Source organism: Penicillium malachiteum (assembly GCF_028827825.1).
Source record: "Penicillium malachiteum strain IBT 17515 chromosome Unknown utg000001l:1.0-8184562.0:1.0-8186909.0, whole genome shotgun sequence".
Taxonomy (NCBI): Eukaryota; Fungi; Ascomycota; class Eurotiomycetes; order Eurotiales; family Aspergillaceae; genus Penicillium; species Penicillium malachiteum.
This window is the reverse complement of record NW_026643094.1, coordinates 3,936,060-3,960,230: the sequence shown is the minus strand read 5'-3', so window position 1 is coordinate 3,960,230 and position 24,171 is coordinate 3,936,060. Positions and strand designations below refer to the sequence as shown.

General features: G+C 45.8%; 11 protein-coding genes across 11 annotated transcripts; 6 read left to right on the top strand and 5 right to left on the bottom strand.

Moving 5' to 3' along the window:
• Positions 1-246: 246 nt before the first annotated feature.
• N7483_001496 (uncharacterized protein) lies at positions 247-2,000 on the bottom strand (the record flags this gene model as incomplete). The annotated part of the gene is made up of 3 exons (XM_057084933.1): positions 247-1,262; positions 1,324-1,633; positions 1,689-2,000. 3 exons carry the CDS (start codon positions 1,998-2,000, stop codon positions 247-249), a joined length of 1,638 nt encoding a protein of 545 aa, XP_056951082.1.
• A 4,169-nt stretch (positions 2,001-6,169) lies between these two features.
• Positions 6,170-7,710, bottom strand: N7483_001495 (general substrate transporter; the record flags this gene model as incomplete). The annotated part of the gene is made up of 3 exons (XM_057084932.1): positions 6,170-6,468; positions 6,628-7,579; positions 7,666-7,710. The coding sequence occupies 3 exons, from the start codon at positions 7,708-7,710 to the stop codon at positions 6,170-6,172; spliced, it is 1,296 nt and encodes a 431-aa protein (XP_056951081.1).
• Positions 7,711-8,376: 666 nt separating this feature from the next.
• N7483_001494 (D-mandelate dehydrogenase-like dehydrogenase) lies at positions 8,377-9,556 on the top strand (the record flags this gene model as incomplete). Its single annotated transcript, XM_057084931.1, has 5 exons — positions 8,377-8,453; positions 8,489-8,564; positions 8,669-8,744; positions 8,809-8,958; positions 9,006-9,556. The coding sequence occupies 5 exons, from the start codon at positions 8,377-8,379 to the stop codon at positions 9,554-9,556; spliced, it is 930 nt and encodes a 309-aa protein (XP_056951080.1).
• Positions 9,557-10,356: 800 nt separating this feature from the next.
• N7483_001493 (malate dehydrogenase) lies at positions 10,357-11,567 on the top strand (the record flags this gene model as incomplete). Its single annotated transcript, XM_057084930.1, has 6 exons — positions 10,357-10,425; positions 10,487-10,685; positions 10,749-10,759; positions 10,822-10,980; positions 11,058-11,163; positions 11,215-11,567. The coding sequence occupies 6 exons, from the start codon at positions 10,357-10,359 to the stop codon at positions 11,565-11,567; spliced, it is 897 nt and encodes a 298-aa protein (XP_056951079.1).
• A 3,562-nt stretch (positions 11,568-15,129) lies between these two features.
• Positions 15,130-15,604, top strand: N7483_001492 (RidA family protein; the record flags this gene model as incomplete). Its single annotated transcript, XM_057084929.1, has 2 exons — positions 15,130-15,241; positions 15,300-15,604. 2 exons carry the CDS (start codon positions 15,130-15,132, stop codon positions 15,602-15,604), a joined length of 417 nt encoding a protein of 138 aa, XP_056951078.1.
• An 81-nt stretch (positions 15,605-15,685) lies between these two features.
• N7483_001491 (uncharacterized protein) lies at positions 15,686-16,645 on the bottom strand (the record flags this gene model as incomplete). The annotated part of the gene is made up of 2 exons (XM_057084928.1): positions 15,686-16,249; positions 16,301-16,645. 2 exons carry the CDS (start codon positions 16,643-16,645, stop codon positions 15,686-15,688), a joined length of 909 nt encoding a protein of 302 aa, XP_056951077.1.
• A 166-nt stretch (positions 16,646-16,811) lies between these two features.
• On the top strand, positions 16,812-17,810 carry N7483_001490 (1-(5-phosphoribosyl)-5- ((5-phosphoribosylamino)methylideneamino)imidazole-4-carboxamide isomerase HIS6; the record flags this gene model as incomplete). Its single annotated transcript, XM_057084927.1, has 3 exons — positions 16,812-17,111; positions 17,284-17,470; positions 17,527-17,810. 3 exons carry the CDS (start codon positions 16,812-16,814, stop codon positions 17,808-17,810), a joined length of 771 nt encoding a protein of 256 aa, XP_056951076.1.
• Positions 17,811-18,181: 371 nt separating this feature from the next.
• On the top strand, positions 18,182-18,727 carry N7483_001489 (uncharacterized protein; the record flags this gene model as incomplete). Its single annotated transcript, XM_057084926.1, has 4 exons — positions 18,182-18,219; positions 18,280-18,349; positions 18,479-18,571; positions 18,605-18,727. 4 exons carry the CDS (start codon positions 18,182-18,184, stop codon positions 18,725-18,727), a joined length of 324 nt encoding a protein of 107 aa, XP_056951075.1.
• Positions 18,728-19,223: 496 nt separating this feature from the next.
• N7483_001488 (Elongator subunit ELP3) lies at positions 19,224-21,010 on the bottom strand (the record flags this gene model as incomplete). Its single annotated transcript, XM_057084925.1, has 2 exons — positions 19,224-20,650; positions 20,704-21,010. 2 exons carry the CDS (start codon positions 21,008-21,010, stop codon positions 19,224-19,226), a joined length of 1,734 nt encoding a protein of 577 aa, XP_056951074.1.
• A 298-nt stretch (positions 21,011-21,308) lies between these two features.
• N7483_001487 (succinate--CoA ligase (GDP-forming) subunit alpha) lies at positions 21,309-22,687 on the top strand (the record flags this gene model as incomplete). The annotated part of the gene is made up of 7 exons (XM_057084924.1): positions 21,309-21,472; positions 21,540-21,568; positions 21,625-21,751; positions 21,812-21,874; positions 21,962-21,987; positions 22,047-22,129; positions 22,187-22,687. 7 exons carry the CDS (start codon positions 21,309-21,311, stop codon positions 22,685-22,687), a joined length of 993 nt encoding a protein of 330 aa, XP_056951073.1.
• Positions 22,688-23,154: 467 nt separating this feature from the next.
• Positions 23,155-23,847, bottom strand: N7483_001486 (putative isochorismatase family hydrolase; the record flags this gene model as incomplete). The annotated part of the gene is made up of 1 exon (XM_057084923.1): positions 23,155-23,847. The coding sequence occupies one exon, from the start codon at positions 23,845-23,847 to the stop codon at positions 23,155-23,157; it is 693 nt and encodes a 230-aa protein (XP_056951072.1).
• Positions 23,848-24,171: the final 324 nt, after the last annotated feature.

The window sequence follows — 24,171 nt, the reverse complement described above, 5'->3', positions numbered from 1 at the left end:
GTAATCGCCAAATGATCAGTGTAAAAAGTAGAATCAAGAAGTAAAGTCGCACCCGAAAAAAATGTAGTAGTATGTACCAGTCAACGTCAGAAAAAGCAAGTCATGAATGTCATCAAGGGTTTAAACCCGTCTATACCTGCACTGATCCTCGCCGCGCTGTTGAAGGCGAGTATATATCCACCAAAATGAATTTTAACTGGAATCAAATGTTCCGATAATTGAGTTTTGAACTGAGTTGTGAAAGCCTTAAGCCTCCTGAATCGACTCATCAGCCTTAGCCCTGAGTCGTTCATTGCGCTGCATCCGCCATCCAGCTCCCCACTTCATCTCCACCGACAAGAGAGGAACCATTGCCAAAGTAATACCAGCAAGTAGAACAAAGGTGTAGAGGGAACCGAGAGCATCAATGATAGGTGTGATGAGAGCAACACCACCAGCTCCAATCAAGCAACGCATCAAATTGTTAACAGCCGTAGCGCTAGCACTAGCACCAGGATACAGATCAATGATCAAGGCGCTGTTAATAGTGAAGATCGCGGTAGCGCAGTAAGCAATAAAGTACTGCAAGATAATAGGCACGGCGAGATGAGTTCGAAGCGAAAGACCGTAAACAGCGGTGCAAACGATAAACAGAGCGGTAATCCACCAAGTATTCCGCATACGAGCATACTCAATCGGGAAATCAGGGTGTGTCTTTGTCGTGATGCGAGTATCAAGAGGGAGGTTATTCTGTTGACAGTATTCGCGTTCCGTGCGCTTATGGTTGTAATCCATCAAGTAGCCGATAGTGTAAGAGCCGGACATGCAGCCAAATCCATTACCGAGGAATGTAAGGCCTACTTCGAGGGTATTCAGGTTGTATGTATCTTCGAAGAGTTGAGAGGTGGAAGATGTGATCATAGACCAGACGGTGTAAACGATAGCGCCGAAGAAAAGGGTAATGAAGACATCTTTTTCACCGAGGAAGGTGAGTGGAGCGAGAACAGTTTTCCAAGTTACTTTTTTCTTTTCACCGATGGGTTTAGCGTCTTCTTGGATGTCGGGTTGGCCGGTGATATAGTAGATGGAGGGTTTATGGAAGCCGTTCAGTGGAACAGTGCCGTTTCCAGCGATGGAGCGAAGGGTTTCAGGGAGGAAGAAAATTATAGAGATCAAACTAATGCTTGCGAGAATGGTCAAGAACCAGAAAATGGATCTGTAACCCAGGTATTGAGATAGGATTCCACCGAAGACGGGACCGATGCCTTGACCCAGCATGCGGACTATTTTTAAGTTGGTTAGTTATTGGATTGATGAGATAGATGAGAGTGAAGTGTAGGTTACCTCCGCCAAAGATTCCTATCAGGCTTCCTCGCTCTGCTGATGTGGTGATATCGCCAATTACACCGGCACCGATAGAGATGGTTGCAGCACTACCAGCAGCTTGCAAGGCTCGGAAAGCCATCAGCTCTCCATAATTGTTGGACACGCCCAAGGCAATATTGGCAATAATGTAGACAATGAATGTTCCGATGAAAATGCCACGACGACCAATAGCATCGGAGAAAGAGCCCCAGAAGCTGGGGGCGAGGCCTTGGACGATCATGTATACAGTGACAGTTAAAGTAGTGAGGGACATTGATACATCCAGTTCCTTGTCTGTATCAGTATATTTGAGCACCAACCATGCAGATAATTTAGTAACTCACCTTTGATATAGTCTTAAGGGCAGGGAAGTAGATGTTGGATGAGAGTGGGGAAAAGATGGCAGCTAAAGAGACAATGCAGACCATCTGCAATTTGCGGGATCGGGTAAAGACATGGTACTGGGGCGATGATGGAGTCTGGCTTTCAAGCTTGAATGAGCTTGCACAGGATGATGTTGTTGGGGGAGATTGCTTCTCATCCTGGCCAGATAATGACGGTGATGTGGTAGGAGTACTTGAGCTGCTAGAGTGGATGGAACGCTCTGTGATGATAGCATTCTTTTTCCAAGCATCTTCTGTCAGGAGTGAAGACATGATGAATAATTTTAATGTAAAGCTTATAATGATAGTCCGCAAATCTAAGGGATCATAGCTTGAAAGGGAAATATCAATATAGACAGGATGAAGGTGAAAAGTAGATGATGACCTGGATAGATTAACTTCTAGAGAGTCCAAGCTGGTATGCCATGGCCTTTTGTATCTGAATATCAATCCTAGGGGTCCCCCCTAATATTGCTAGATTGAAAATATCAGTTCCATGCATCTAAAAATCCAGACCATGTGCTCCACTGTGGATTCAGCCCAGGGGATCTTTGTCCCCATGTCCACTCACTCCTTGGCAGTCGAGGGTGGCGATGATCAGACGAATATGGAAATCTAAATGCAGCTCAGTCCATGATGGATGGACCATGATCAGCAAAAAAGAAAGTAATTACCCATATTGATCATGGCAAGGTATCACATCAAAACAAACATAGCTATCATGGTAGTCTAGATTCTCAAACCTTCAGTCTCAGCCTCTTTAGAATGTCTGTTTTTGAACACGAAGATATGATACATACAATTCTAAAGAATAAAGATGTAGATCAATGATTCGCAACATCTAAGACCTGACTTACGAAACTCATAGGCAAATGCCATTACCCACCGGGGCACAATAGAAAATTCCTTCAAGGGTCTGTATATACGCGTCCTACGTATTGACTACGAAATGATCTGCATAGCATTGGTGACACGCAATCAAGATGACATGATCACTCTATGCAAAAGAATGATATTTTTTTCAAATCAATTGACTTTCACGGACGAAATGTTCCTGAAAGTCCCGAGATTCTGCAGCCCTAAAGATGCTAGAGATGCGTGATAAGGATGCAGGAAGACAAAGACCAATAATCGTGGCGTAGCCAAGACTTGGCCACCTGGGCAGAGACATTGCACATGGGCAAGAAACTGATCCGAGAGGGCTTGAGTCCCGAATTCCGGTTCTCCGTTGTAATACAAGTCATACAAGTTATTGCGTGATGATTATCATCTCAAGCAAGTGCCAAGCATCGTGAGCTTGAAGTTCTATAGGAGTAAAAGAGCATTATGGCTTATACTGTAGTACACGCCAGCCGTTGACGTATGTTTTTTCCCTCCTTCAATAGTATGAAATTTCTTTTTTTTCCTTCTTATTCTTATTCTTATTTTTTAGCTATTTCTTTTTTTCGCAGCTGAGCCTCTCTCTAAGGGGAAAAAAGAATACCCTTACTGTTTTAGATACTATAGGACCCAATCAGGGGGCCAGAAAGGGGTACCAAGTCTATATTCAACCCAATGACGTGAATTACAGTGGAGCTTTAAGGGACAAGAATGCATCTTCCCAAGGACAAAGTTTTGCGCTAGGCGGGTATGATCGACAATCGAACGGCCTTTAAGACGCCAGTGCGCAATGGTCCCCAATCCTCGTCGATCAAGACCCACTCCACCAAGCCCCTTGGCGTGGACTTTGAACAGGGGGTGCGAAGTGACCGCCGGTGCATTAAGTCTCCGAGTATTCCGTTCTCGTATGCAGAGTCAATGGTTTGAAACCTATCTAAATCTGACTCCGTATACTTTTCAAGCCATAGAAGTATAGACCCCACACGGGTGGAGGAGAGTGGCTGACGCATACGGAAAACATCTTAAATGCCTAGAAACGCCGGCGGCGCAGCCAAGAGAGTTGGCATCTTCACGATGCGCCGTGGCGGAGTGGCTTCGTCATCTTTGCACCTGGTCAAGGTGCTCGGAATGTTTTTTTGATGGCTTGATGGCTTGCATTCGGGTAGAACCTAACCACAAGGCTGGTTATCTTGACACTTGTTTGGAAATTATCTTAAGACCAACCTGATAGATACGACCAAAAGTACGATAGACAGGGATCTGAAAGTTTACTTCACACTAACGGGAGTCTATCCTATTCCGAGTGTCGCGACCGTGGCCATTTGCCATTATACCCCCCCATAACGCCGAGAAAGATCCCGACTCGGGTAGCCGACTGCAACCCATTCATGCATGATAATGCTACTGCAGAATGGTTTGCCCTCTCATATTGATGAGTACCCGATTGGTGGACTAAACTTTAGATTTGGAATTTGTATTGGGCTGCAACTTGAATGATCTTCAGGCCAATCAATCTAGTTCCATAGATTTTCCAAGGAAGAGACCTGGTCTCGGTCTTTCCATGAATCCACTCATTTCTTGGATATTTCGGGCGTTAACTTCGGATCCTCTAAAAGACATGTTTTGAAGCACGTTGAGTACCTGGCTAACTTGGCACGATGACAACCGACTTGGTCTGTGTTTCTTTCATCTCCACGTTTCGATTCTAGACCGTAAGTAGTCGATGTTTTGTTCCCACTTTGGACCTTTCAGAACGGGACTGTCTATTGGCTTTACAAACATATTTTTGAACATCAATGGTGGCAATAGACATGTGGAGTATCAATGGAGTAGTTAACGTTCCACAGAACTCTGGGTCTTCCATATAGAACATTTTGAAGCCTGGAGCTCTAGCACGCTGCACGGTGTCTAGAGCTTGAAACAATAGTGTAGGTTTACTCCACCGGCTACTTAGCACAGCCCCGATATTCCCCTATCTTCAGGCTGTTTTTCAAATATTGCTGGGGCTACCAGTTGACTATTGCTGATAGTAGTGTGAGCTCTAGAAAAGAAACAAAAATCAAATTCGTGAACTCCGTATTTTGGTGCCCAATGGGCAACTAAAGGATATGATCTGTAAACAATGATCCCGATCGACACCTAATTAGTGTTGCCTGGAAACCCCATAGAAGCAACAGATCAGTGGGACTCGTTTCAATAAAACGCATGGACCAAGCGTTGTGCAGATCATCAAGCCCCCTGGTTCAGGAGGCTTTTCCACTGACGTGGAGAATGGGGCCGCTCAAGGCTAGGGATGACATCGCTGAATAAAATAGATCTGATTCCCTACTCCGTTCACAAGAATGTTGTTCCAGTCGATCATGTACGCAACCCCCAGCATGCTATACTCACATGGCCTGCACCCCAAATTTTCTCCAGAGGATGACGATGACGATGACTCCATGCCTAAATGTGGTGCTCACAGGGCCAAGACGACGGTATACTAGAAAATTGAATTAGTATAACAGGTTTGCATAAATCGCTCAATCTTGGAACTCTTGGCCCGGAATCTCTTATCAAGACCAAAATTTAGTCTGATGAGAATTTAATCTTGGCAGTCTTTGATCACATTGAGCCATGTGCTTGTTAGCGTAGTAACAAAGATATCCGGAATCCTACTCACCCTGAGCCAGGAGTCCCAATTTCGCCTGCAGGTTAGCAGGTTCCAAATCCAATTGGAACTTAGTTCATTACCTTGGCGATGACAGTCTTAGCCTTGGAATACTCAGTAGTGAGGTATTCCGAGGTCCAGTAGACCTCGGGAGAAACCTTCCAAGGTCCTCTCAATCACAAATTTCCACTGGTGTAGCACTTATGCTAGTACTGAGGAAGGATCTTCGCTCATTTACTCAAACACATCCGATATTGCTAGTAAAAGAACCGCCTCTTGTCACTTCCTCGCACAGTTCTTCAAGTTTTGCGATCACTGGTATCTGTATATGCACATAGCACCTCATTTATCTGTTTTTCCGCTGTCAAAATATGAATTGAATTCTTTCAAGTTCGCAATATTGGATTTCAATACTCATTTCACGACGCGATGGCGCTTTTCTTCTCACAACATGAACTCTGCTGCTACACATAATGTATCACTGAGTTTCAATTCAAAATAAAGCAGACTGACTACTGATCATTTCGAGTTTATAGAATCCATACATTAAGGATTTCTGAACATTTGACCGTAATTGTGATGATCATTCATCATGATGGATGTGCCAGTGCTACTATGTAGTACATCGTACATCATGATATTAGTAGTACAGGTAGTACCGTGACTAGTAGACACTTGAAGCTCGAGACTACTCCAGGCTGCCGATGGTACGTATCCATTAGCACATACCTAGGTAGAAGAAATTCCTATGTCCGGGTCCTCTCAACACATGTGCACCGTGACCGCTGGAAATATATCAGCGCCCGGCCCGAGGCGGTTGCCTATGGATATTTCACTCCGGCCCACATGTGCAGAACCCTCCAGTTCAAATTGGAACATGAAATACACTGGCACGCCCTTTCAAGCTTTCAAGTTAAACCTTCTCAATATGTGAGATAGACGTCTTGGTGGGCGACGGGTCAGGTCGTTCTGTTCTCAATGCTCGAGCATAGCTGGGCACCTGCCACCAGTGGTCTGGATCCGAGAACAACTCATCCATTTCCTCCAGTGATCGACAGTTGGTTTCAGGGAAGAAAATGTACACCATAGCCGCTGCACTCACGCTGATAACGGCGTAAACAATACAGTACCGCCACTTGATCGTGACAAACGCGACAGGAGTAATTTCAGCAATAACAAAGTTGAACAACCAATGGGTAGCAGTTCCGATCGCTGCGAGATGAATGCGCAGATCTTGCGGTGCAATCTCTGCGCTGTACAGGAAATTGGCACCAAGGAATCCAAGTGGGAAAAAAGTCATTCAAAGAAAGAGGAAGAAGGTAGCTGCGACAGAGGCCCCAAATGTATAACGATATTCAATCGCCCACACACAGCCACTCAGAGAAGCCATTGAAAACCCCATCCCAAGGCAGGCAATGATAAATAGGGGTTTGCGACCAAAACGATCCACCGAGAGGTAGACTGAAATGGCAGCAAATATCTTCCAGGTCAAGGCACCTGCATCGAGCAAGGCAGCTTTCTTCGACGCAAGACCTAAAGAGTCTTCGAAAATTGTGGAGCCATAATAAGAAATGACATTTGCACCAGTCATCTGAGCACCGAAGTTGATGTCAACAGCAAGACACATGCGATAGAAAAGCCTTTGGTCTCCAGGCCTGACGAGATCAAGAAAGCCACGCTCGGACTGTGAGCTTTGTTGGAAAAGGCTAGCGATGTTATCGATTTCCATACGAATTTGTGCATCGTCAATGATTGCTTCTCGAGATAGCTTCTGCATCGCAACATGAGCTTCCTCCAGGCGGCCTTTGCTGATCAGCCAACGGGGAGATTCCGGGAAAAGAGAAGTGAAGCCCATAATCATTAGAGTGAAGAGAATGGGTAACGCGAGAGGAAATCGCCATGCGATCTCGTTGCTGGACATGAACGAGAAACCAACATTGACCCAACCAGCAGCAGCGACTCCAGAAGAAATGAAAACACCGATTATAACAACATTCTTGCCACGATTCTTAGATGCCGTACACTCACTTTGCCAAACAGGTACGACAGCATTGACTCCGCCATTTCCAATGCCGGAGATGATCCGACCCACAACGAGTTGACCGATGCTGAATGAAGAGCTCTGGAGTATCTGACCGATAGCTGCGATGACAGCTGCAACGATCAAAGATTTACGACGTCCAAATCTGTTCCCAATCTGTGTGATACCAAGAGCACCGATGAGGCATCCGATGGTGTATATGGCGACAACTGTCCCCTGAGCTCTGGCATTTTCAGCCTTGACGGCCCCAGTAGTATTGCTGGTATCAATTTCTGGGAAGTACTTGACAAAAGATGGATAACTGAGAAGGCCACCGATGTTTGATTGTTACCAAATAATAAAAATGAAGGGACAACTATGAGGCATACACGGGCTCTGGCTAAGGCCGCGCCAGTGAGAGCTATCATACCCATTTTGAGTGTGATCGGTTGTTTGAATTAATAAAAAGATTTGCGTGAGGAGAGAAAATTCAGTATGTATAAGTTTGAGATGTACCAGCTTCAAGTTTCAAAGTACTAAGTGTGATGAAAAGTGATAACAAACAAGAGATAAGACTGAACGACTTCTAGAGAGAAGTGAAGCAGGCCTATATGACAGCAGAGCCTGTGCGTTTTAAAGCAAAATGAGCCTTACAAGTTACACGCACTTTCAAAGCCTCGCTTTGATATCTAACAATAATCTTGAAAAAAATACAGGATCGTCACCTTCCCCGTACATTTCCCCATACAATCAACCCTCATGTACGAAGCCAAGCATTGAACAGCCCACTAGGTTCCCCAGATTACAACCCCAGCTTTACACGCACGTTTTAATAGGCTAAGTACATTTGATGGGGGAAATACCTGCCAGAAACTTCCTGTCGGCGGCCCGGCATCATGTTTAGGCGCAAGTTCTTCCGCCATCAACACGTTCTCGGAATCGTCCTGGTTTTTGGTCAACTGCAGAAATTACCGAGACAAGTTGGAATAAAATATGATCCCGCGGTGTTTTACTGGCTGTGATTAAATACCAACGGAATTCCGAGAAAGGCCTCGGACACAGAAAGAGTCACATCATTACCTCCACATCAATTGAACAACATGTCGACTTCTAAGCCTTTCATCCTTTTCTTCAACCCAGTGAGGCATGCCAAAAGCTTCTATGCGAAGCTTCAGGAGTTGCTCATACGGCAGTGGTTACTAGTCAAAGCAGAGATGAGTTCTTCAAGGATCTACGAGACAAGTATAAGAACATTTTTGCTATTTACCGAGCTTCTGCTAGTGGTTCAGTAAGTTCCCACGAGCCCTTACCCAAATTGGAATAAAATAAATACTGCCATCTGGCCTGATCTTCATTTAACATGCTGTATGTATGCTAATGGGCTTGACATAGGTCGCCGGCAAGTTTGATAGGGAGTTTATTGATCAGCTGCCTCCAAGTTGCAGGTACATTTGCCACAACGGAGCAGGTATGAAATTCCTTCTAACTGCCGGCAAATTGCAAGTGATCTATTTTGACTGACGCCTGGAAAGGTTATGACCCAATTGATACAAAGGCTTGCGCGAACAAGGGAATTATTGTGACCAATGCACCCGATCCCGTCACAGACGCCACCGCCGACCTGGCCATTTTTCTCTTACTTGGAGCCTTACGCCAATTGAGTCCAGCTATGGCAGCTCTTTGTGCAGGAGAATTCAAAAAAGGCGTCGAATTCGGCCACGACCCCCAGGGAAAACTCTTGGTCTCCTTGGTATGGGTCGAATTGGCCGTGCTATCAAAGCACGCTGTGACCCCTTCGGCTTAAAGACAGTTTACCACAATCGTAATCCTTTATCAGCCGAGCAAGCCGCCGGAACTGAGTATGTCTCATTTGAGAAGCTGCTTGAGGAAAGTGACATTATCAGTATCAATGTCCCCTTGAACGCAAATACGAAGTATCTGATCGACGCTGCGGAAATTTCCAGAATGAAGCCTGGTGTTATTATCATCAACACCGCTCGAGGTGCGATTATCAACGAAGCTGCCATGACTGATGCGCTGGAAAGCGGACATATTGGCGCTGTCGGCTTGGATGTCTATGAACGGGAGCCTGAGATAAACGAGAAGCTCATGAAACAGCCACGCGCTCTCATGGTTCCCCATGTGGGAACTCACACAACCGAAACACTCGCGAAGATGGAGACGTGGGCAATGGAGAATGCCTGGCGAGCAATTACTGACAAAGCGCTCTTGTCACCCGTTCCTGAGCATAAAGGTCTTTGCCAAGCTCAGATCAGATAGGTAGATTATCATGTATCTTTAGGTTCTATATGATAGCATTAAATGAATGATTGAATACTTGGAAACTCCCATGAGGGCTTTTTCTTTTTCTTTTGTCAGTTTCATTTATTCATTGTATTGATCCAAAATTCATGTTCATATTGAGAAAAGAATACACTCGCTCCATACAGTACTACAATTTCAATCTATCGTGCCGATTGAAAGGTAAAACACAACTTTTTAGTAATTGAAGGCTCATCCTGATAATTGAGACGGGACAGAGCTCAGATGAATAAAACGATTACACGATACACTCCATTCAGATGCTTGAAAATAAGCGATCAGGCTTTTGGTCAGAACATACATCACCTTTCCCGTTTCGGGAGGACTTCCAAAGTTATTCCTGAATCCTTCTCTAGTACACGCACCCCTTGTCTCTTCCTTTTCATCTTCGAAAGTACCAGTATAAATCTAACATCATCCAATTTGAAACCTCCAGGCTTCCAGAGGTTTTTTTTCTTACAAGGGATAAATCGACAGCCTGAAAGTTTCAAGCGCTTGATCTCTTCCCCGAATGACGGCGAGCCGAATGTTACGGCTGAACTTTCCACCGTATCGCTTCACAAACCACGCTCTGGTTAAGGCAAAGCGGAGAAGTGCCAGTGAGAAATATCGATTTGTCCATGAATCAAAATTCTTACAGACAAAATATCTCAAGCCTTAAAACCTGCACGATATACCTTGTTGTCCCAGAACTTGAACACGAATACCAGCTTTCAGCTTGACAGATTTCGGAAAAGGTACTTTGGCTTTTGTTGACAATGGTTAAGATTGCACTTATTGGGGCCGCTGGCCAAATCGGCACTCCTCTCAGTCTACTATGCAAATCGGTCAGTACTATCTCTACAGCTCGCCTATGTCTCGAAGCATTATGCTAAAATATTTTCAAAGAGTGATCTCTTCGATGAGATATCCCTATATGACCTGGTCCATGTGCCTGGTATTGCTACAGATCTGATGCATATTGATACCAGAGCCAAAGTTAGTGGATATCTTGCCGAGGATTCTGGTCTCAAGAAGGCGCTTACTGCCGCAGACATTGTGGCCATCACAGCTGGTATTGCTAGAAAGCCTGGCATGACAAGAGATGGTAAGAGATCAAGCTTGGAAGTCAATATCCCGATCCCTCAAGCTTACTGACGACGAATTCCAGATCTGTTCAAGGTTTGTGCTATACGCCACTTCAAGTGCACTCAAAGAAACGCCCGTTTCTAACTATAGCTTAGACTAACGCCAGTATTATTCGTGATATTTTCACAGAGGTTGCTGCAACGTGCCCAGGTGCGACATGCTGTGTCGTTACCAACCCGGTCAACTCGACTCTTCCCATCGCAGCTGAGACCCTGAAGAAAGTTGGTGTTTTTGAGCCTAGTCGTCTCTTCGGTGTAATTTGTACGTTGTTCGTGCCTCTACTTTTGCTGCCCATGCTCTCGGAAATGGTGCTAGCCCTAAGGACTTCAAGATTCCTGTGATTGGAGGCCACAGCGGAGCCACTATCCTACCTCTGTATAGCCAAGCTGAGCCCCCAGTCAATCTGAGTGAAGAAGTGCTGGCAGGCGTTATTAATCGTAAGTGTTTGCGATCCAAAATATCCTTTGCATGACTGACTGGTCAAAAAGGTGTTCAATTCGGTGGTGATGAAATTGTCAAGAGCAAGAATGGTGCTGGAAGTGCCACTACATGCATGGCATATGCCGGTTTTCGATTCGTTAAGGCGATATTAGCCGCGAAGAACGGGGATTCTGTAACGGAAGAGGCTTTTGTTTACCTTCCTGGTATCCCTGGTGGCAAGGGGATTGCTGCTGAGATTGGCGTTGATTTCTTCGCTGTCAAGATCGAACTGGGCAAGGTGGGCGCAGTCAAAGCACTACCCATTGGTAAGATCTCTGAAAACGAGAGCCAGCTCCTGGGTGTCGCCATCGATGATTTGAAAAAGAATATTGCTACGGCATTGTCATTCATGTCAACATAGATCTCTCTATGATTTTTTTACATGTCACTTTCGGATGAAAGTTTACTAGATGTAAAAATTATCTTTCTGTGAATATTTTGATGAATATAGCACATATTCCCTCAGCACTTGAGTGTTTAATGTCTCGTATATCTTTAGATGTGCCTGATACGGTACGGCTCTGTCCGGATATCACCAATGCCCTAAAGTGGCCTAGTAATCATGTTCGGTCCAATCCGGATACGCTCCATGGCATCTGACAGTTTCCAAGATCCGAGTGACTACATACCCTGGCTTCACTCGGTCCTCCCAATAACAAACACTGTCACCTTATGTGCAATCATCTTGGCAGAATTGTTCTGTCTTTGGAAAGACACTTCGTTGGGCTCCATATATGACCTCTGAGTTCATCTTGCACGGCCTAGAACACTCCAGATCTGTCAAATATCATAAGGAAGTAATCAGATGTATGATCTGCTTTTCATTTCAATGTAGTTTCCTAAAATTTCCAACTGTGCAAAGATCGGTATTAGAATTCAGGATTGTTGGATGCCAAGACTCGCATTGAATAGAACTGGATTCAAATAATGCCTAACCGGAAGCTCCTGGGGTCTGGGTCTGGGGCTCCAGCCACTGGTTCGGGTTGGGTTCTAGGACCCAATTCGGGGGTTGCGGAAACCTACTCCACAAACGTTATTGTTTTGGTGGGTGGGATAGCCTCTGTTTGGGCCTCGAGGTCCCGAGATCGTGGGTTGGGTTCGGGACTGAGTCAGCAAACTCTTAGCCGTCTGGGCGCCTGCGGTTTAGTACAGGCAGTTGGATCTGTAGCGGTTTTAGTGAAATTATCTAAATTAAACGTAACACATTTTAGTCTACCATGAGTCAATGGCGAAATACCTATCGAGGTATGCAATAATTGGCTCATATGAAAGTAGAAATAAGTTATATTCAAGTTCTGTATCTATCTTAGCGATTCGGACTCGACTCTGGTAAGTCCCAGGAAACCCCGAACCCAACACGAACCCATGAAGGTTGACCCATGGGTACCTAATTTAGTGCCAAGAGGTTAAAAATGCCAAGATTTCAATTAAACTGCATTCAAAGCCTGTTTTCAACCTTTATAAATGGTAAAGTCAATGTCTGTTCGATGTTGTATTATATGGGATGTAAAGAGATTCAAGTTATGATTTACGACAAAAGAAAAGAAAAGAGACCTCGGAGTTACCGAGCTTGTAATCAAATCCACTATGCAATCTACATCACGATTATCAAAAATGGGGTTTGCAAGTAAATTATCCATGAACATTTGAAGTGATGAGTTGTATTTTGAGTACAGACCTTGAATCTATAATCCATGGTATTCGCCGCATTTGAAGTCTAGTTACGAATTTCAGTCACTCAGGTCACGAGGCGTTCATAGTACCCTGGCACCTATAAGGCTATAACTGGCCAAGAAGATGGGCTTGCCATAGCAACGAGATTAGTGGATCCAAACAAATGGTTAGAGTTGATACATACTTCTGTCGCCGCGAATGGAGATACTAGGCTAAATCTACTAAGTACCAATACTGAGGTTGTCGGCTATAATGCCTTCTTCGCCAGTAAATCCACTTCATGCCCTCTCTAAAAGATAAATCTGATTGAATTATCATTCTAGACCTAGATCTAAATCTAACATAAACCACGGAACCCGTTTAAACAAGTACTTGTGACAATACCCACATATGCGCTATCCCCAAAAGCGACAGTAAGTTGTCAGTCCACAGTAACCCCATTGGCCACCATGAAAAGTAAGAATAGTCTCTTCAGATTCTAGTCGCATAATGGCATATGTACTACTATGTATGATCTACACACAACATGAGCGAGTCATAGACCAACAAATAGACTGGTTCTAGTCTCTAGGTTCATTAGAGGATGAATCTGTCAACTTCAAAGTCAATTCATATTCTAATCCGCCACTCAATTCTATATAAAGGTCAAGATATCGGAAGCTCATCAATATTCCTAGAACCTACTATGAACAAGCCACCTACTACATGATACAAACGTGAAAGAACATTTTGAACTGTTATATCAATCATTGAGGATGCTTCTCAAGAAGATTCTTCCCGTTTTTGCTATCGCAGGCATGGTCACTGCTGCTCCAGTTGAAGACCTTGAAGCGAGAGCAACTACTCAAGGCTACTGCGGGAACTCTTTAAATGCATGGTGCTGTGCCACAGCATTTCCTTTCAGTGTTTTCTTTATCCAGCAAGTTGGTTCAAACTGTGTTCACCCCAGTACACCCAGTAAGACATTTCTTAACCAATATGAATGAAGACCTGCTAATCAGCCATTACAGATGCAAATTCACCATATAGCTGTACTAATAAGCCCGGAAGATCTAGTTTCCTTTGTTGTAATAGCAACCAGATTACAGTGAGTTCAGATGCCTGCCTATATCTATCCATTCTATCAACCGGGGATTGATTTGAATTAACAAAAAATAGGATAATAAAGGCGGCGTCGTTTGCACCGCTTGAACTTGAAGCAAAAGGTCTAAGCTTATTTTAACTTAACAACCTTGGAAATTTGGCAAGACAATCTCTGAAGTCTTACAATATTGCAATCTTGTCTTTGGGAGATATCTATGTTCGGGATATGGATGGCTTAAGCCACATGCATGCGTGTAACTTGAAAAGTTGTGGCAAAAAAAGAATCGTTGCCTATGCTTTAGCCAGATGAATTAAATTATTGGACTACTAGTACCTAAAATTAGGCCATCTGTCTGATAATTCAATAGTTTTATCCTATTAATTTCCATTTCAAAATATCCGAGTCTTCAGTCTCAGGCTAGTACAAAGTCAGGCGAGTGAGATACTATGGATATGTAGTATTCAAGCACTTGAGACAATCCATTGTGAACTACTAGTAACATCCAAATTTGGAGAGGGCTCTCTTCAAGTTGCCTAAGATGGAGAGAAGCCAGTCGATAAATGGTGAGTCTGCTGGAGTTACAAAGCTGTGCAAGAACAACATTTGAAGATAAACATCCGCATTCATATCGATCGATACACATGATTGTCTCGATAAGGCGTGCGATATTCAAGTTTGCATGACTCTGATCGCAAAGAATAAGGATCTCAAGTTCGTGACATCTGATAGACCGAAATTCTTCAAATTTGCATATCCAGCGCGTCAAGAAACATTCCAAGGTTGACGCCAGAGTGACGAGTAGTCCTACTAGTAGGCTTCATGCTCTCCAATCTTCCGCAACGTGGCGCCTTAGTACCGGGTCAAAACTCAAGTTTGGATACTAGGCGGAATACATATTCCGGCTCCAGCCCAATCCATGCACAGTGCTGAACTTGAAACAGGCTCCAGGGCTACTAGTAAAGGAGAGGTTCGTTCATTGTAGCGAGAGGGGTTAGAAATTTTAGTTCATTGCGTAATGGAATGCTGTACCTAGTCTCAGGTCTCGCATAATAGGTATAAAATGACCCTTGTACTCCGTACGTTCCAATTGATCGCCAAGAACCTCAATTCCAAAGTTTTTGATCCCTTTCAATAAATAACTTGAACCTGAATCACCGCATCCACCATGTCGCACCTGCAGTATTACAGCTATGAGGGCGTTGGGCAGAAGAACAAGAAAGACTTCCTCTACAGCCAAGCTGTTCGTATTGGTGATCGAATCGAATGTGCTGGCCAGGGTACGTCCAATCCTCGCCCGGGCGTGATGTATAAACGAAATATCTGACCATTCTATAGGTGGCTGGGATCCAAAGACTGGTGTCTTCCACCGAGAGATCAACGCACAGATAGATCAAGCATTTGCAAACATCGACTTAAATCTGAAGGACGCCGGTGGGAAAGGGTGGGAACAAGTGTTCCGTGTCAACTCCTACCATGTCCCCATAAACAATGAAGCGCTCGATGCTATGGTACGGAATTTTAAACGCTGGATGCCGAATCACCAGCCTATTTGGACTTGTGTTGGGGTGACAAGACTGGGTGAAGATGATATGCGGGTAGAAATTGAGGTTGTAGCGCATGATCCTGAAGGCGCTCGGTAGGGTATCAATTCGCAAATAATGGAAATGGGATATGTACTTGAATCGTGAACCAACACCAAGCTGTAATTAGCCTGCCTGTCCTCAACCGCGCCCTCTCTTGCCTCCTCTTCCACCCCTTCCACCCCTCCCTCTTCCACCTCTTCCACCTCTTCCACCTCGCCCAGAGCGACTTGGAGCGGATTTCATAGAATGCAAATCCTGCTTGCTCAGATTGAGGGTTCCACCTGAGAATTTTCCAATCGAAGAACCTCCAATTCCCCGGTCTCGTTTCCCGGACCCGGAACTCGATTTGGTAACCTTGGAAGGTCGTTCCAAAATAATTCCATTCTCCTTGGCTTCAAGACGGCGCTTTGATTCCTTCGATGCGGCTTTGGCTTTGATGCCCTTTCGGTGCGAGGAAGGCATCTTTTGACTATACAGGGATGTCTTAGCACCGAGAGATTGCATGCGTAGGTCCAAGGCCTTCAAGCGATTTTTTCCAGTTGGATCGAGATCGGATGCATCTTCAAGGAGGTGGGATTCGCGTAGAAGTCTTTGTAGTGCGAGGTCATGTTTCAAGTTAACTGCGTCGTCTTGTTGCTCCTCTTTAGTAACTGGTTGCTCGGGTTTCTTGCTCGGGCCATCTAATGATGGTAGTTTTCCGCTCTGCAAAGGTTAGAACCAAAGTAGAAGGATATGATTGCAGAACATATTTACCAAAAATGCCTTGCGTGCTTTCTTATCCATCATTTCATCTGTCATCTGCGCGTCCTTGTGCTCAACAACTTCCACTTGAGGCATATCTTCGTCTTCGTCCGATACGCCATCCCAATCCTCGTTCTCTGAATGATTTTCATCCTCAAAGTCTTCATCATCTTCATCGGCATCCTCGTTGGAGTCAGAGTCATCTGCGGACTTGGAAGGCAAATCTAGCGGCTGAAATTGAGCCTCGAAGTATTTGCGGAAGATATCCTGCGCATTATCTGCTGGTGGAGGAGTTGTTTCTTCGGACTTTGTTGACCGAGACACAACTGAAGTGACCTTGCTTCGTTTCCCGGGCATAATGAAAGTAAATTGAAAAATGCAACCTGATGAATTGGTGATCTTTCATCTCCCCGACATCGAAGTTTTTTTTTTGGACCAAGCTCCAGGTCACGTGAGATAAGAGATAAGCCCCTCGTTATCCACGATGAAATCGGCATTTAGCTTCTTCATTTCATTTGCGACAATGACTAAATTCAGACCTTGCATTGACTTGCACTCGGGGCAGGTGAAGCAGATTGTGGGAGGTACTCTCAGCAATGTTGCCGAAGACCTGAAAACCAATTACGTCTCAAAGCTTCCCGCCGGCTACTATTCGGAATTATACCAGAAACATGATCTGCGCGGAGGACATGTGGTAAAGCTCGGTCCTGGCAATGATGACGCAGCCAAAGAGGCATTGAGCACTTGGAAAGACGGATTACAAGTTGCTGGAGGTATTACCGATCAAAATGCTCAATACTGGATTGATCAAGGCGCGGAGAAGGTAAGCTTTGCCCCGCACAAGTATGATTATGATATCTACAACGTCACAAGATTCAATTGATGCATGGAATTGTATTTGAATTTGATCTTCGCATATTTGCAAAGTTCTCTTGTTTTTTTTCATGATGGTACTTAAGGGTAATGCTAATCAAGGTTGATGGAATGCGGGACAGGTGATCATCACATCATTTCTCTTCCCATCAGGCAAATTCTCGCTCGAGAGGCTTCAATCAGTCCTTGCTGCTTTGGGCGGTGATAAGTCCAAGCTGGTCTTGGATCTTAGCTGTCGTCGTAAAGACAACAGTTGGTTTGTGGCGATGGATCGCTGGCAGACCATTACCGAAATGGAAATTAACGCCGGTATGACACGCGGATCGGGGACCATGGTGGATTCATACTGACTCATAAATCAATAGAATCTATTGCACTCCTGGAGCCCTACTGTTCCGAGTTTTTGATCCATGCTGCTGACGTGGAAGGACTCCAGCAGGGTGTGGATGAAGAGCTGGTCTCCAAGTTGGCCGAATGGTGCACAATTCCCGTCACCTATGCCGGTGGAGCTCGTAGTCTTGAGGACTTGGAAAAGGTGCATGTGAGCAGCAAGGGAAAAGTGGACCTGACCATTGGAAGCGCCCTGGATATCTTTGGCGGGTCTGGAGTGACCTTTGACGAATGTGTTGAATGGAACATGAACCATTGATGAAGACATGACCAAACCAATATTTCATTCATATCTCATTCAAAAAAGTTGTAAACAATACCATGAAAATAAGACACTTTTTGAAAGTAGTAACCTTGAAGTCTTTTGAATTCTTTTCATTCAGTAAACAAATAGATTGCTTGTAGTTAAGTATAGAAATCTACATAAATGCTGTGCTGTCCGAAAGCGGCTAGACGCAGGCAGCTCCGCCCGCCAACCTCCGTGATCTTAGACTCTTCCACCCCCAGTCCACCTCTCGATCGCTTTACCCCATACGTTCCTTCCACTGGGTCAGTACCTGGAAGACGTTCTAAGCGCATTATTATCAAACTTACGACACAGAGAATCACACATTCTCTAAGCTCGTCAAGATGAAGCCCGTTGTTTCAGCGTTAAACGCCTGGTCCTGGTACGATCTCCATCTTTGACAGGGCCCTGGACTTTACGGAAAGACTAGTTCTAACAATAGTTTGAAATCTAGTGTCATCATTTCAGTTTTCGCTATTGTCATTCTCTCTGTCCTCGGATCTCTATTCAGCGTACGTACGACCTGAAGAACAACCTCGTTGCCTGACGCCGGCATCATCTGCTACGTACCCAACAGCATGGCGGCACAATAGACATCCATATAATCCAGAGATTGGTTACTGACATGAATTTTACTGCAGAGCAACAACCATTCTTACACTGGAAGCGAAGGAGAGCCTGAAGATGGCCCAGCAGTTGCGGCCTCCATCTACGTTGCGGTACTAGTCTACGCTGTATGTTGACTCCCCCTTGAAGACTATGCCCAGGGGCAATATCAAGAAACTCAAGCTAATTCCGTCATTTGTAATCAGGGATTCCTCGTTTTCTGCGGATTCCAGGTCTTCCTCCATAGGCGTGCCAGCCGTGGTGGTGCCATATCACTCAATTAAATCCACAAAATCTCTACGATTCGTCTTGTTCGGTGTCTCTGAAGGTTTAAACGCGAGTGTTTTACATATCTCGGTCTTTTTCTTGGTTTATATAGCTATCAGGATTGGAGAGGGGCGGGATAGATCTGAAACGGATCAGCGGGCTGGAATTGCCTAGGCCTTTTAACCTCCTGATTAGGTCGGCGGCGTCCGCAGTTTTGCTACGAGGCAAAATGTCATTGGTTTTTTTCAAGGAATTCATTACTAGGCAGGTCCCTTGAAGTCCTTGAACAGAGTATCTTGATGGCTTTTGCTGTGCTAAGCGTGCTTGTACATAGAGTGCTCAGAATTACATGTTTCCTTCATTTTTCCACGCTATTGACTAGCGATTATGAACATTTCATCATTTCTCATAAGTATCGACAGAAATCACTTTTTGGAGAATGACCCCAACGCCAGTAATATGCAAGTTATTAAAATTCACTCCGCCATCCAATCAGCGGGGCGGAATTTCAACTTAGAACTCCTCATCCTCAAAAGGGTCCAACATCTTGGACATGTAAGGTCCATCCAAGGTGTAACCCAAGCGAGCATAGTAGCTACGCACACCAACGCCAGAGATGACGCTGATCTTACTGCTGCCATGCTCCTCGCGCGCGATACGCTCTGCTTCCTCCATCAACAGGGTACCGAAACCACGGTGCTGGAACTTCTGAGCATCACGCCCGTGGAGCGGCACAGCAGATCCGTAGACGTGTAGCTCACGAACAATACTGGTCTGCTGACCGGTGAACTCGGGGCGGAATGTATGGGTGGCACTGCACTTGCGCAGACGCAGGAGACCGATCAAAATATCCTGCTTCGGGTCCTCGTAAGCCAAGAAGGTTTCCCAGCCACCGTTGGCCGCGTAGTCGCGACGAATCAACTCAATCTGAGATGGTCGAATTTTGTTCTTCACTTCATTGATACCCACTTCACGGGTTCGGATATCACGGCAGGTTGTTCCAAAGTCCTTCATTCTGGCCAAAGCCAACTCGCGCAGGTTGCCGTTTTCGACACCAGAAGTGACTAGCGGCATGGGAATATCTCGCTGGACACGGTAGATACGGGTCCATGGAGGAATCAATGCCATGATACGAGCAACTAGATCGACCAAAGCATTGGGGGTGTAGTTCTTATAACGACCGGTGCGCCAAAGCTCGTAAAGGCCGGTACCTCGGATGACAAGCGTGGGATAGATCTTGAGACCATCGGTACGGAAATCAGGGTTCTCGAAGTACTCCTGGAACTGGAACAGGTCGCGCTCCATACCCACATTTGGCAAGTCAGGCATCATGTGGCTGACAACCTTGAATCCAGCATCCTTAGATAACTTGAAAGTCTCGGCAACAGCTTTAACGGTGTGTCCACGGTTTGTATCACGGGCAACATCCTCATACAGACTCTGCACACCGATTTCCAAGCGGGTACAGCCGTATCGAAGCATACTGCTCAAATGGGTATCCAAGCAATAATCGGGCCGGGTTTCAATTGTAATTCCCACACACTTGACATTGCTCATTTCTCCCGCCAGTACGGCCTCATCAACATTATCGGTTTGGTATCCACTCAGCGCATTGTGAAGCTGAGAGATGAAAGTGTCACGGTAGTCTTCAGGCAGAGACATGAATGTTCCACCCATAATAATGTACTCTACTTTATCCACGCTGTGTCCCAAAGCTTTGATCTGATCGACTCGTCCTCGGGCCTGCTCAAAGGGATCGTAACGAGCGCGAATCGCACGCATAGAAGTCGGCTCGTAACCGGTGTATGATTGAGTGGAATATTCGAAGTCGGAGTCAGGGCCACCAGGGCAGTAGACACAAATGTTACCGGTATAGGCGATGTGGGGGCATCGATGAGGCTTGCACATCACGGCGACGACGGCGATACCAGAAGAGGTACCTAGACACACAATGTAAGCGCGACCCTGGGTTTATTCAGAAGTAGTAACATACGAATAGGCTTCGCGATCAGCTTTGGCAAGATGTATTTCTTGTAATGTTCTGGCACGGCCGCAATAATGGCCGTGAGTGGCGGCTGGGTTGCCAAAGAGTGCTTCTTCGCCATCTGACCCCGCAACTTGTTCAGATTAATATCCTTCTTCGGCTTGGTAGAATCTCTCTGCGACTCGAATTCCTGGATGAGTACATTCGCAATATCGGAGCAGGCTCGCATGAATCGTTCATTCTCGGGGACCTTATTGGCGTTCTTCTTCGATGGCTTCTTCGACGGCGGCGGCGCCGTTACAGTCATGGTAGCCATGGTGAAATGGGATAACTATGAACCAACAATATTCGAATTATCTCTTAGTTGACGGTCACAGCTCAGAGGTGGGTTGGGTGGTGGGGGAACCTCGATTAGATAGAAAAAAAAGTTGGTGGCCGAGGCTGCCGTTGCCGTCTCTGTCTCCCTCAATCGGGTCCGCTTAAGTAAAGATTTGTCCCGAACGAAAACTCCCGGGCGCGCATCCCGATTCCTTGTTATATCTCAACCCCCCCGAATCAACCTTTTCTCTTTATCCCTCTCCCCTCCTATCCTCTCTCATAATCCTCTTGCAGTCATGCAGGCCTTCAGCCGTAACACCGTCTCGGCTCTCCGCAACGTTGCTGGCCAGCAGCGCCGGTCCTACGCCAACAGCTCTGCCTATGCCAGCACCGTGAACAACCTGCGCATCAACAAGGACACCCGTGTTCTGTTCCAGGGTTTCACTGGAAAGCAGGGAACGTGAGTATTTAATCTAAGCTATTTACTTACTCCGCGCAGAAGCGCTGACGTGTACTCTTCTGAACAGCTTCCACGCCGAGCAGGCTATCGCCTACGGTATTTCACCCTCGCGTCGCGATAGATGAAAAAGGACACACACTTACCCAACATAGGCACCAATGTCGTCGGTGGTACCAACCCCAAGAAGGCCGGCTCTACTCACCTTGACCTCCCCGTCTTTGCCAATGTCTCCGATGCCGTGAAGCAGACTGGTGCTACCGCTTCCGCCATTTTCGTCCCGTATGGATCCGTTACCAACCCAAGCTCATAAATCGACTAAATATGACTGACAAATCCTAGCCCCCCTCTCGCCGCCGCTGGTATTGAGGAGGCCATCGCCGCTGAGGTTGGCCTCGTTGTCTGGTACGTGTCCAAAGCAAAATATAATCATCCCCCAAAAAAATTCGGAGCTCCTAGAAGCACTTTGTACTAACATTAAATTCGCAATAGCATTACTGAGGGTATTCCCCAGCACGGTACGATCTAATCAATCAATCGCCCTATACAACACATACTGACTTATCCCCCTTTTCAGACATGGTCCGCATCACCGATATCCTGAAGACCCAAAACAAGACTCGTCTGGTCGGCCCGAACTGCCCCGGTATCATCGCTCCCGTAAGTGTGGACCTCCGCCCGATCCGACGTCATATTGGATATTCATATAGTTTCTAGGGTCAATGCAAGATCGGTATCATGCCTGGTTTCATCCACAAGCGCGGTCGTGTCGGTATCGTCTCCCGTTCCGGTACCCTGACCTACGAGGCCGTCAACCAGACCACCCAGGCCGGCCTTGGTCAGTCCCTCGTCGTCGGTATTGGTGGTGACCCCTTCTCCGGTACCAACTTCATCGACTGCTTGAAGATCTTCCTCGAGGACCCCGAGACCGATGGTATCATCATGATCGGTGAGATTGGTGGTTCCGCCGAGGAGGATGCCGCCGAGTTCTTCAAGGCCAACAACATCCACAACAAGCCCGCTGTTTCCTTCATTGCCGGTATCTCCGCTCCTCCCGGTCGCCGTATGGGTCACGCCGGTGCCATCGTCAGCGGTGGTAAGGGTGGTGCTGACTCCAAGATCGCCGCTCTCGAGGATGCTGGTGTCATTGTCGAGCGCAGCCCTGCCTCTCTGGGTAAGGCTCTGCTTGCTGAGTTCGTCAAGCGCGACCTTGTCTAAGTGGTTTAAATGCTTGTGACGTTTCATGCTCTTTTGGTGTCCTGGTTCTTGAGAAGGCTGGGAATCTGAGATATATCCATCATTTACGGTGGAATTTGGCGGTTCATTCTACCCACGCCGCAACTGTATTCTTTTCTACTTTGTGTTAGAGACCCTCGAAGAGTAATTATTTTGTAACTTTTCTTCATTCGTGTGCATTGTAATTTATTTAGTACCTGCTATATTCGAGTGATAGTTCAATATTTGCTGCTATTTCAAGATCCGAGAACGAGAACCGACTTAAGACTCAGAGTACGGAGTAGATACCAGACAGATTGATATCAAAGAAAATACTAATACATATGTATGTAGTATCCAGATGTCCGACACATGATGCGTTTGTTCAAATTACTAGTACATAGTGGTCATTGAGCCTTTCAAATGATGTTACTTATATCTTCAAGGTTATATTATACTGTACATCCCTGTCAGACAGTACTTCTCAAAGACTTGACAACATCCTCCGCATTAATAGCCTCACAGAACTCCCCATCTAAGCTCGCCACAGAAACAGCATGCACGGTCTCAGCATCGAATCCCCCCTTTCCAAAAGTCGCAGTTGCATCAGGAACAAGAATGATTCGCCCCTGTTCAACACGAATATCCTTAACATGTGTACCATCAGACTTGATCTCGACAGGCCCATCATCTAGTAAGCGGTCGACAACGCCCAAGTTCGCCGCCATGCGCACGGTGGTCGAGACGCAATGATCAGTCGTTAACCCAGCAATAATGATCTGACGAATTCCCTTTTCTCGCAAATGCGCTTCCAGGTCTGTTCCAATGAAAGAGGAGTTGACAGATTTCCAGAAAATGGGCTCTGAGCCATCAGATGCCGGCGTGGCAAAGGCTAATGGGCGGATTCCATCATTGGGGTGAGAAGGGTGTAGCAGGCTGCCAGGCGTTACTGATGAGTGGAAGATGTGAATGACTTCCATGAACGTAGATGCTGAGGATCGAGCTGCTCGGAATGCAGAGATCAGAGCTTGGATGTTGACCTCATATTGTGGGTTGGATCGTCCGGTACCCCAGTAGGAAAGGTTTTCCGGGTCACAGAAGGCGGATTGATTGTCAATGAGAATGAGAGCTGTTGGGATGTTCAGATCCACGGGTGCAGACATTTTGATTTGAGGATTCTTTAGCTCTGTTTGATTCAGTTGGTTGGGAAGTTGATTGTTTTATAGATAGTTCCAAGGTGATGATTATGGTGAGTCACGGATATTAATATTACTCTTGGGCCCGCTTCAACGCCCTTCATTTGACATCCGCTCCAGGGCTACTACTGACTAAAGAGGTTGACTAAGAATTTCCAAGAGATGATAAGAATATTTGTTTTTACCGGTTGAAAAGCCTTCAAATTCTATGGTCTAGATCATGGGATACATGTAGGTTATTCCAACTGGCAATATCCCTCTTTCATATAGGTATCTTATGTATACCAGTTG